General features: G+C 33.9%; 1 protein-coding gene across 2 annotated transcripts in view; it reads right to left on the minus strand.

Annotated features, from left to right (window-relative positions):
* Positions 1 to 8,378: 8,378 nt before the first annotated feature.
* The window catches only part of LOC149925981 (uncharacterized), a 44,698-nt gene continuing 40,679 nt past the window's right edge, over positions 8,379 to 12,397 (minus strand). For both annotated transcript variants that reach the window (XM_090159744.1, XM_090159743.1), the window contains exon 7: positions 8,379 to 10,642. In XM_090159744.1, coding sequence (XP_090015870.1) covers positions 10,067 to 10,642 — 576 coding nt within the window. In that variant the 3' untranslated portion in view covers positions 8,379 to 10,066. The remainder of the gene's footprint in view (positions 10,643 to 12,397) is intronic.

Raw genomic sequence — 12,397 nt, forward strand, 5'->3', positions numbered from 1 at the left:
TATTTATGACTTAAAAAATGGTTTTGGATTTTATAATTTTCGCATTAAAAACCACGTTAAAATCTTATAACTTAGGTTTTGAAAAAGTCAAATATCTCAAAATTACGATCGTGTTAGTTAAAAGGTTTTGCCATGGGACAGCCGAACAAATATGGAAATGAGAAAATATTGAAAACAGTCACTAAGAAGTAAAACAACCAAAAAAAAACTCAATTATACAAATCATATAATCAACAAAGATGATGTACAAATCAGTTTAAGGTTATTATGTTAAGACCAAAGCAATAAAAAAACAACAACAAAAAAAGATTAATGAAGACGAAAATAGTTTAGATTGGATACGAGAATTTCGTTTGGTTTTTAAGTAACAACAATTTCAAGTTGCGTTTAAAGATATAATATTTTAGGTCAATGTTTAAATTTCCAAATATAGAATTAAATAGTTGAATTCCGTTATAGAATATTGATATTGTCAGTTTGAGCTAGTAACAACAAACACAAGAAGAACGCAGCTAGCCTTTAAACACGCTAACGCAGTGTTGTGTACAAATTTCATTGGACGAACCTTTACGCTGAACGTTTTACAGGCGGGGGAAGACAATTTCCGAATTTTCCCCTTCCGACGGAAACAGGCGCTAAAGCGTCTAACCAATGAAAACTGTACGCGAGAACATGCACGACTTTTGACGGGTTGCGTTCTCCTTGTGTGAGGTGCTGTGTTTGTTGCTCCTAGGTTTGAGGGAACCAATGATTTGCTTACAGTTAGAGCGTGAGGACTTACAGGACACGAGCTGAATTGATTTTCACCGATTTTATTTAAATTAGGCGGTTAAGTAAACCTTTATATAACTATAAGGAAAAGTTTCAACGGGCTTTAGTTTCGCCATGGCAACCAAAAATGCTTTTTGATTACATAATTTAACCTACTTTTCCCCATGGAAATTAACATGGAGAAATCGCTGATTTTAAATATTAAAAAAAAGCTATTTAAACAAATTTAAATTGGGTATGTCAATTTACTGGCATTTACCTAATTTACACATTTTACTAATATTTACCCATTTTTACCAATTTTATGTAATATATCCCAAATTTACTTGTATTTACCCAATTTGCTTATTTTTTCCCAAATTTACACGCACTTACCCCAATTAACCTAAATTTACCCAATGTACATTTTTTAATATAATTAATTTTTTTAATATTTAAAAAATTTCAAACCATTAAATCTGCGATTTCTCCATGGTAATTTCCATAGGAAAATGTGAAAACATTTTTGGTTGCCATGGCAAAACTAAAGCCCATCGAATTTTTTTATTTTGGGTAATTTCAAGTTACATAAAGGTTTACTTATCCCCCGAATTTTAACCAAACAGTTCTTTTTATAAAATAACCTTGGCCATCTTGTTGAAATGTTGCCTCCCGGCTTCAGCTGTGGATCCGTTTTCTCTCCCACTAAAGAGCTTATGAACTCATTCTTAGGCATTGGCTGAACTATTCTAGGGCAACATTTCAACAAGTTGGGCAAGCGTAAAGACATTTTATAAAATCAACTATTGATGAAAATCAACTCGGGTCGTCTCCTTGTTATTAATTTTCCCTAAATATACACTTTTGATGGCTACTCCATTCCTATATATCTACTTTACTTAACGGAGAAAAGTACTAAATTTTTTTAATTTTTCCATTGACATTCACCATACTAATTATTTCTAACTGAATACACTCTTTTCTAGTGCTTAAAATAGTTTTGAATATTTTAAAGTTGATGGTTAATTAGTTATAACAGTTTAAGGAGGACTTTTTATCTCCTTAACTAACCAATAAAAATTATTTTAAAATCAAGAGTAATGTTTCATCTATTCATGGAAATATTAACTCAACGGTGGGGTTTGGAAGCCGACAATTAACATTTTTTCGTTGATTTTCACAGTTCAAAATCAGTTTCAATTCTAAAGTCAATTTGACATTGGTTTTGATTGGAGAAGTTCTCATGAAGTACTCGAAAAATTTCGAGACAAATAAAGTATTTCGTGAGACACTGCTGTTGGACAAGTACTTGATTTTCACCTAGATATTCCGGATGGTCGGAAACAGTGTTGTTAATTTTCCGGAAAAATAAAATACGGAAAAATTTCCAGAAAATTTTCCGCAAATCGGAAAAATAAAAAAATGAAACATAAATTACTTTTAAGGGTTTTTAATGTTTTTTAACTTTATATCGATATAAAATGTCTAAAAACAGTAAACATACTACAAATCATTAATAGTGTTACATTGTTAATCAGTTTGAAGCTATTTCAGAGGTTTAGTTTTACTTTTAGATTCGAAAAAATGAGGCGAAAATGCCGCTTTATTTAAATTTGCAAACAATATTAGACTAATCATGGAATTAATTTTTTTTATTTTTTTCGGAAAAATCCGGAAAATTTTCCGGAAAAAGGCCTCGTTAATTTTTCTCGGAAAATTCTCCGACTTACAACACTAGTCTGAAACCTTTGCCCCTTTCGAATTCGTTGGAGGAAGCCTCTTCTCCCAGTGTTGTTGGGTACCAGAAAAAAATGTTGGCTGATTTCATATATTTCACTAATTTTCGTCGCATTTCAACTATCAAGGTATTGCACATTGTCCTTACAAATCCGGTAATAAATTAACAATATTCTGGTTTTCCCCCGCGTGGATTTCCTCTTATTTGCAAAATCTTTGGACACAAATGGGTTGATTTCTGCCAAAATCAACTAAATTTTATAAAATCCAGTTTTTTCGAGTATTTTCCGCAAATCGATTTATCACGCTCTAGGATCAATATGTGAAAGTGCTCAAGTGGGGGAAATTTCGAACGAGCGAAGTTACAAGGCAGTTTTAAGTTTTTATACGAGTTCAATTTAATTTCCCCTTTTGTAAAAGTATAATTTTATTTTTAGTTTGACTTTCCCACCCCGGGAACCTTCTATTATGAAATGAAAAGGAATATTTTAGTTTTTCACCTTTGAACTTTGATCTATTTTTTCCGACGGCTAACTGGTGTACTCTTGACTTGCTATCAAAAAATTTAAAACCTTACCAATTATTATCTTCTATTTTTGCCTGTGTATTACCAAACTTTTTCGTTTAATATTCAAATAGTATCATGTATTTTGGTTTGTGGTTCGTAAATGTTAAACAATTTTAACTTTCAGTTGATCTTTAATCACCAAGTATTGTCGAGAATTACCAAACATTATTGTGAATTACCAAATATTATTGTGAATTTCCAAGTAATATTGTGAATTAACAAATATTATTAAGAATTACCAAGCATGATCGCGTATTAACAAGCATTACCATGTATTACCAAGTATCCAAATGTATTGTTAATTATATCGTGTATTTTGGTGCATTACTGAATATTCATAGAGTACTTTGGTGTGTTACTGAATATTCTGGAGATCTTTGGTGTATAACTGAATATTCTCGAGTACGTTGGTGTATTACTGAATATTCTGGAGTACTTTGGTGTATTACTGAATATTCTCGAGTACTTTGGTGTGTTACTGAATATTCTGGAGATCTTTGGTGTATAACTGAATATTCTCGAGTACTTTGGTGTATTACTGAATATTCTGGAGATCTTTGGTGTATAACTGAATATTCTCGAGTACGTTGGTGTGTTACTGAATATTCTGGGGTACTTTGGTGTGTTACTGAATATTCTGGGGTACTTTGGTGTGTTACTGAATATTCTGGAGTACTTTGGTGTGTTACTGAATATTCTGGAGTACTTTGGTGTATTACTGAATATTCTCGAGTACTTTGGTGTGTTACTGAATATTCTGGAGATCTTTGGTGTATAACTGAATATCCTCGAGTACTTTGGTGTATTACTGAATATTCTGGAGATCTTTGGTGTATAACTGAATATTCTCGAGTACGTTGGTGTATTACTGAATATTCTGGAGTACTTTGGTGTGTTACTGAATATTCTGGGGTACTTTGGTGTGTTACTGAATATTCTGGGGTACTTTGGTGTGTTACTGAATATTCTGGAGTACTTTGGTGTGTTACTGAATATTCTGGGGTACTTTGGTGTATTACTGAATATTCTGGAGTACTTTGGTGTGTTACTGAATATTCTGGAGTACTTTGGTGTGTTACTGAATATTCTGGAGTACTTTGGTGCATTACTGAATATTCTGGGGTACTTTGGTGTATTACTGAATATTCTGGAGTACTTTGGTGCATTACTGAATATTCTGGAGTACTTTGGTGTATTACTGAATATTCTCGAGTACTTTGGTGTGTTACTGAATATTCTGGAGATCTTTGGTGTATTACTGAATGTTCTGGAGTACTTTGGTGTATTACAGAATGTACTTCAGTATTTTCATGTATTTCTGAATATTCTAGAGTATTATCGCTTATTGCCAAGTATCCAAGTCTATCGAAGAGTATACGCTTGAGGAATCTGTATTCGCTTTTAATAAAGTGTATTTCAAAAATAATGCGTAATAATACACTATTAAAAATAGGTGATATTTCGAGCCTCATATTCAGTTTACCAAATTTAAAGGAATAATTTTCATATCAATAATAAAATTAATAATAATAATCAGCTAGGCTAATACCTAAGGCACCACCTTAGGCCTAAGTCATCAAGCGACTTTTAAAGCCATTAATTCAGGTGGCAGGGTTACAATGCGTAGGAGGATGGACGTCATGACCATTTAAAAGAATATAGGTTACTTGAGCGCGTTTTTGGCGAACCAACAATAGTCCGATTCCCACAAATATAAAATGTCTGTTTAGAAAGAGATTTGAATGCCATTCCCAGAACGAAAAACATCAATTTTCGAGCACTCATTGACAACTTATTTCGTAATTATTCTAATTATCTAATTAAGACGGAGAGAAGCTCGATGCTAAGCCTAATTGGTGTTGCGTGCCCATATCCGTTGACGCTAATGACTCGCGCCGTAAACAATTTAAGAGTGTTAACACTTTGCTGCCGAGGAAAGCTCCCGTCGTTTTATATAATTAGCGGCCAAATTGCTTCTCGTCATATAATAAGAACGCAGCTCTGGCTAGTGCTGGCGAACTAAGAACGCGCGAATTAAGGAATTGGTATTTTTATTGTGGCTTTTTCAAACTACTATTAATTTTTCGTATAGAAATTGATATTGATACGCCATTTTATTGGTGCCTTGAATTTGCAAGTTAAAGGGTTTTTCCCGAGATCTTCGGTTTCCCCTCTCCATACAAACTTGTTGATTTTAACGGTATTAGTTAGTGTAAGGAGTAGTGTTGTAAGTCGGAAAATTTTCCTAAAAACCAAAAGTTTTCATTCCATATGATTAGTCTAATATTGTTTTCAAATTTAAATAAAGCGGCATTTTCGCCTCATTTTTTCGAAACTAAAAGTAAAACTAAACCTCTAGACTAGTTTAAACTGATTAAGAATGTAACTCTATTAATGTTTTGTAGTATATTTACTGATATTAGACATTTTATATCGATAAAATGTTAAAAACGTTAAAAACCTTTAAAAAGGAATTTATGTTTAAATGTTTTATTTTTCCGGAAAATTTACAACACATGTTGACTCGCGTGGCATTGTAACAGGATTTAAAGGCATTAAAAATCACCTGATGATTTAGACCTACAGTGGTGTCTTCGCTATTAGCCTAATTGATTATTATTATTCTCGGCCGAAAACTATCGCTACGCCCCATTTGGTTCACCATTGAAACCTAGATAGGTAGCGGCTAAAACAGACGCTATTAGTTTTTCGTCATCTTTATTGGTAAATTTGACTTAAAAAATAATGATACTTGCATTTTAATATAATTTTTACAACGTTTGCTCATATTTTGATAAGTTTATTAAAGAAATAAACGCTCTTTTGAGTTTTGAATTTGTCTGTAGCAGACGCAAGATCATAAGCGCTACCTCAGAGAAGATAGTGCCGTTACGCCACCTAGACTCGTTTCGGTCGCGAATAAGTTGCTCATGCACGATGTATAGCCAGTGCCGTATTTCCGCCTAGGCCAACCTAGGCCGTCGCCTAGGGGCCCATCCTTGGAAGGGGCCCTCCAGTGACCGTAATTACTGTATTCGAAGGCATAAATCTATAATATAAATCGTAATTTATTTTGGAGAAATACCTAGGTAGAAGATTTTGTTTTAAAATTACCAAAATGTCTGCCTGGCAGTTTACGGACGCAGCCTTAAATCGCAATGTTGCATAATTATCGTATATTTAGTCGACGATTGTTAAGAGCTTTTATTAAGTAATATAACCGTAGAGCTCAGACTTCTACGCTGAATCAGGGAAATTCAGGCACAGCCTAGTTCCAGGGATAAGAGTAAATGCAGCGCGTGAAAAGGGGGCCCAGACTACTTATCTGCCTATGGGCCCAGGATCTCTAAGTCCGGCCCTGTGTATAGCAACTAATTGGTCAAGAAAGTAACACAATGGCTGGCGGTTTTGGAGTACTTCAAATTCTTTAATAAAGTTTTACATGTTTTTTATTTCAATAACAACAATATTAAATATTAAGCAGACGACTAGTCAAATCTTTAAAAATTCGCTGGTCACTGACGTTACATAGTAGAGGGTTTTTTTTCGCCTGTTCTCGGAGTAAAATTAACCTTCATTTTAAAATTAACCTTCATTTTAAAATTAACCTTCATTTTTAAAATTAACCTTCATTTTAAAATTAACCTTCATTTTAAAATTAACCTTCATTTTTAAATTAACCTTCATTTTAAAATTAACCTTCATTTTAAAATTAACCTTCATTTTAAAATTAACCTTCATTTTTAAAATTAACCTTCATTTTAAAATTTATCTTCATTTTTAAAATTAACCTTCATTTTAAAATTTATCTTCATTTTTAAAATTAACCTTCATTTTAAAATTTATCTTCATTTTTAAAATTAACCTTCATTTTAAAATTTATCTTCATTTTTAAAATTAACCTTCATTTTAAAATTTATCTTCATTTTTAAAATTAACCTTCATTTTAAAATTTATCTTCATTTTTAAAATTAACCTTCATTTTAAAATTTATCTTCATTTTTAAAATTAACCTTCATTTTAAAATTTATCTTCATTTTTAAAATTAACCTTAATTTTAAAATTTATCTTCATTTTTAAAATTAACCTTCATTTTTAAAATTAACCTTCATTTTAAAAATTAACCTGCATTTTTAACATTAACCTTCATTTTTAAAATTAACCTTCATTTTAAAAATTAACCTGCATTTTTAACATTAACCTTCATTTTTAAAATTGACCTTTTATTTAACAATAATTTCTTGAACAATAGCGTAGTTCCGAAATACGTCGCGAATTAACTTGGCGCTGTATGTAACTTCCAAGTAACGACGACAGAGAATCTCCTTCATCAGATATTTTTCGCCTGAGCGAAATAATGATAAATAATTGAATCTAAACACTCTAATTGTTTATTGAAATACTTTCTTCGTTTCTGAAAAAACCCATTTTGAAATTTCAGAATAAAAGTCCGTTTTCAACGTAACCTGGTACTCATTTTCCTGAACTAAAACTAATTGAATTATTGTCTATAAGTGCCCACCAGCCTCGAAAACAAATTTACTTTTTACTTAATTTTAGACCTAAAAAAAGTGTCCCATTTTCCAGAAATAAACTATATCGAAACTTAAAAATGACATTTTAATTGTTAGTCAACAGCGTGTAAACGTTTGGTCATTATCCCTGGCACTGTAATATAACCTAGACCTTATTATGAACAAAATTCCAAGGTCTCCGGACAATGATGCGGTACGCTTATTTGATAACTGGAACAACTTTATATAAGCCGATCGCGTTTCAACTTGAAACATTTTGTAAAAGTCCGGAAATAAAAGAAGAAAATAATAACCCCTTAATTAGCTACGCCTTTTTTATGCCAATCATTTTAACGTATACAAAATAATTACGGACTTATTTGACTATATGGACAGGCGAGTCAGCGCGCGAAAATAACACGCATTATAGTCGTAATCAGTACGACCAAATCGCCTAAATTTAACTTTCACACGGACCGAAATTTCCCAAAATTTTTTAATGACGTTGTATATTTATGACAACGCGACACGGTCGGGCTAATTCGTGGAGAGAAAAAATTGAAACTTAAATCACGTTTATAGGAATTGTAAGGTTTTATTTTTGTATCTATAAATGGTTCCCTTATTTCCGTACCCATCGGAGCAAATCTCTCATATAGTTTTAATTCATTGCAAGCGCTCGATTTCAACATCAATTTTTTTAGTTTAGTTCAATTTGGAAAGTTTTCGAGCGAGGAAAAATATCAGCCTTCATTTCAAAATGTGATAAGCAAGAAACAAAATGAGACAAGTCAAAAAAATTTGCATAATGTATTTAATTTTTATTATTTAAAACGATATAACCCGGACAACAACATCTAATTAAATAATACAATATTACAGCAGTTTCGAGTTTTTATACGACGTTTTTTAAATAATTATTGCGTTTTTAATTTCCTCGTTTTTTCGTTTCCCTATTGTACAATCTTTTCAGTTGGTTTTTTCCCTTTTTTTAAATTATATTTTATATTTTGAAGAAGCTAATTTCATCAATTACACATCTTTTCCTGAAAAAAAGGTTTTGAACATTAAACTGATCATTTTACACCGCTACCGCTGTCAAATTCTTATTAATAGTTATACAGTTAAATTGAAATTTTAAAATTATGTTACGTCTAATTTTGCGGAAAGAATGCACGTCGGAGACTTTGCACAACATTTTTGCAACGTGTTGGTATTTAAAAATTTCAAGGTTTTTAGGGTCAATAATTTTTACGCAAATAAAAGTTAATAAAATTAAGTAAAAATTATAAGAGTTTCTAGTAATTTTCTTCACGAGTATTGATTGCTATTTCAATTTCAAATGTTCAAATATATAAAAAATTGATAAATTTTCACATTGTGTTAAAACTGACATTTCAGAATAGTGGATGAACCATCAAATTTTTTTAATTTTTTGCCTTTGAATAAATTATGTCTGATTATTTGGGAAACAAAAACGGAATTGTAAATCTGGTTTAGTAACGCTTTAAACTCTTTAATTGCACATTGAGACCTTTTTTATAACCACTCGCATTTGAACGCGTTTCCACTCGATGCTTACGAGCGAGCACTGTTTAAAATTTACAACCACGATCGTAAATGGGAAGATAAGTTTTTTTTAAGTTCAATTCTTTTAAAACATTAATTATACGGTTCTTTTATTTTAGTCCTTAAAGGATGTATAACTCTAGCAGGAAAGGCCAAGCTTCCGTAAATACTCACTCGTGGCGCTACTGTTTAGACTGTAGTAGAAAATTCCAAATTCCCATGTCATAGAAATATAATAATAATTATTGTTTATTCAAATTTTCATGTCATGTATGACTTTTAACTTTCAGCGCTGTCAGAAAATCGGAAATTGAAATATCTACATTCGCGTTACATAATACAATTAGACAGGAATCCATACCTCAACTAGGAATGCTTATCACGGCAGATTTTCGTCTCGATGTGGCTGACGGTGTTTTTGACGCCACTATGTTCACTTAACAAACAACAACGTGAGAGGGGAGTGCGCGCAGAGGGGATTTTTTCCTCTAGTCAGAATGATCTTACCATACGCGATACGCTAGGATAAGCATTCCAAGTAGAGGTATGGATTCCTGAATTAGATTATATATTAGACCTCAAATTAACGGCTTTTATCAAAACAAACTCTCTCGAATTTTTTTGAATTTATGTACGTTATTTGGTAAATCAGATAAATCAAGAGCGTTATACAAATGAACACCTCAATGGAAGATGGAATTTAGTTTAATCTTTAAACAAGAAGGATTAATTATTAAGAATCTTTGATTCCTTAAACCATATAATGATGGAACGTTATATCGATGGGAGGCAGACTGTCGCGCCACAAGTGAGTACTAACGAAAGCTTGAACTTCCTTGCTAGGCTTGTACACGCTTCAAATTTCATACACGTTACGTATATTAAGCTCTATTTTTAAAATGATTGTTATAAAATGGTTTCGTTTTGACTAGCAGAGGCTGAGACCTCTCAACCCGGAGCCGAACTGACCGGTGTAGTAACAAGACGGTTTGAGCTCGCTGGCCATGGTCGAAGGCACGTGCGAATGGGGCACCATCCCGTTGAAGGAGCCGGCGCCCACGAAGGCCGAATCGTTTCCGAAAAGTCCGCACCCGAACGCCGACTCGGAGGGCTGGGCCCCCAAACCGGCCGCCGTGGCGCCGACCGCGGGCCCGCAAGCCCCGGAACCGGAACTGGGGTGTCTCCAGCCACCGACGGCGGCGGCGGCGGCCCGAGCTTGAAGGGACCCGGAGCCGTGATGTTGATGATGGTGTCCCCAATGATGTCCGTGGTGCTCGTTGGCGCCGCCCGACAAGTTGGCGCCGCCCATGAACGAGCCGGACACTGGCGACGTCACCGACGATTGCAACTGAGTTCCGGGAGCGCTCGATTGGTGGACCAGCCCGGAAGCGTAGTCGGAAGTGACCGACCCGTGTCCACCTGCCGACGGGTCGCCGATGTGTTGGCCCGGGTGATTGGGCCTGGCTGCCGTGCCGCTGACTGATGGGTGGAGCATGTTCATCACCTGTTGACGAAAATAAGAGGCTACATTTTAGGCGTTTTCAAATAAATGTTTAAGTTAGGAAATTATAGTTTTCATAGCCTACTCCTTTAAATTGATTTCACCCTGAACCCTGAATTTTTGCGTATAAAATTCACCCTGAACCCTGCTATTTTCGCGTATAAAACAATGAGTGTTGTAAGTCGGATAAGTTTCCGGAAAATGACCAAGGCCTTTTTTCCGAAAAAAACACTTGATTAGTCTAATATATTGTTTGCAAATTGAAATAAAGCGGGATTTTCGCCTAATTTTTCGAATCTAAAAGTAAAACTAAACCTCTAGACTAGCTTTAAACTGATTAACAATGTAACACTATTAATGTTTTGTAGTATGTTTACTGTTATTAGACGTTTTATATCGATAAAAAGTTTAAAAAAATTAAAAACCCTTAAAAAGCAATTTATGTTTCGATTTTTTATTTTTCGGATTTTCTGGAAATTTTTCCGCATTTTATTTTTCCGGAAAATTAACAACACTAAAAACAATTGTACAGGTGCGGTTAAAAATAAGTAAAAAAAAATTAACTAAATAAAATATTTCCAAAACAAAGTTTTCTAAATAATTTGTAGTTATCAAATTTTTATTTGAACCGATTTCGTAATTTAAATTACATATTCGCCGTATGATTGAGACTCCAGATTTTAGGGAAAAATTCTTTTTATGAATTAAAATTAGTTTTAACTACTTAATTCGAGGTATTTGTTTTTAGAAAATTAAACTTTGAATTACATAAACATCAAAATAACTCTTACGCAAATAAGGTTCTTGAAAAGTTACTTAATAATAATAATAATTTTCGTTTAAAAATATTCGAAGTACGCGAAACCTTTCGACCAATAATTTAGGTTTCTTTTAGTGGGAATGATATCAGATTCGAAACCAGTGGATGCTTGGTTGTAAGAAGAGCGAGTAGACGGCGCTGTATTTGGTGAGATTGGCGGCGAGTTAGAGCCTAATTATAGAGTGACGGTAGAAGGGGGGGGGAAACTCTGGATATGCGATTGATTGAACGGATATTCTGGTCTTCGTGACGCACGATACTCTCTCTCTCACACATCGTCAATTTGCTTATTAAGGACAATCAGGCTACAGGGGGGAGGACGCCAAATGATTAGCCGCCAATTCTTTCTCGTGTCAAGAATGCGTGTCGCCTGTTTCGCGAGACCATTGCGTGAGGTCGACTTTCACTAAACGCCTCGTTTTACGAGATCAATGATATTACCGTGTATCTCTGCAGTGGCGGGGGAATAGTGGGGTGCAGGGGTATATGGTACCCTCCCAAAATTCGGAACGGGATACAAAGTATATATTTGTACCCTTCTCCCCCGAATTGCACTCTCAAATACATTCGAATGATGGATACAAATTGGGTTAATTGGTGGAAAACCCATCAGTAATAATAATTATATTATTATAATATCATATTTTTATACAGGGTGGTTCAAAAGTTGGTGCAACATTTTGAAGGAGTTGTAGGGGGTGAGTTGAGAAGTATGTCTGTTTTTGTCCCATTTTCCTACGATGAGTTCAAAGAGCGCCAGAGTGCTTCAAAGTGTGGCCTACTAGCCCCTGGAAGTAGGCTGCTACAAGCGCCAACCAAGCAGCAGGGAAACGCGAACATTAAGGTTTGGGTTCGTGTGATAGGTAAAAATGGAGTTTGTAAACAAATCGAAGTAACCAGCGTACAAAAGTAAACTTAAACAGTATTTAAAGTCCCTG

The sequence above is a fragment of the Leiobunum rupestre genome, chromosome 10, assembly GCF_980474605.1.
Source record: "Leiobunum rupestre chromosome 10, qqLeiRupe1.1.hap1, whole genome shotgun sequence".
Taxonomy (NCBI): Eukaryota; Metazoa; Arthropoda; class Arachnida; order Opiliones; family Sclerosomatidae; genus Leiobunum; species Leiobunum rupestre.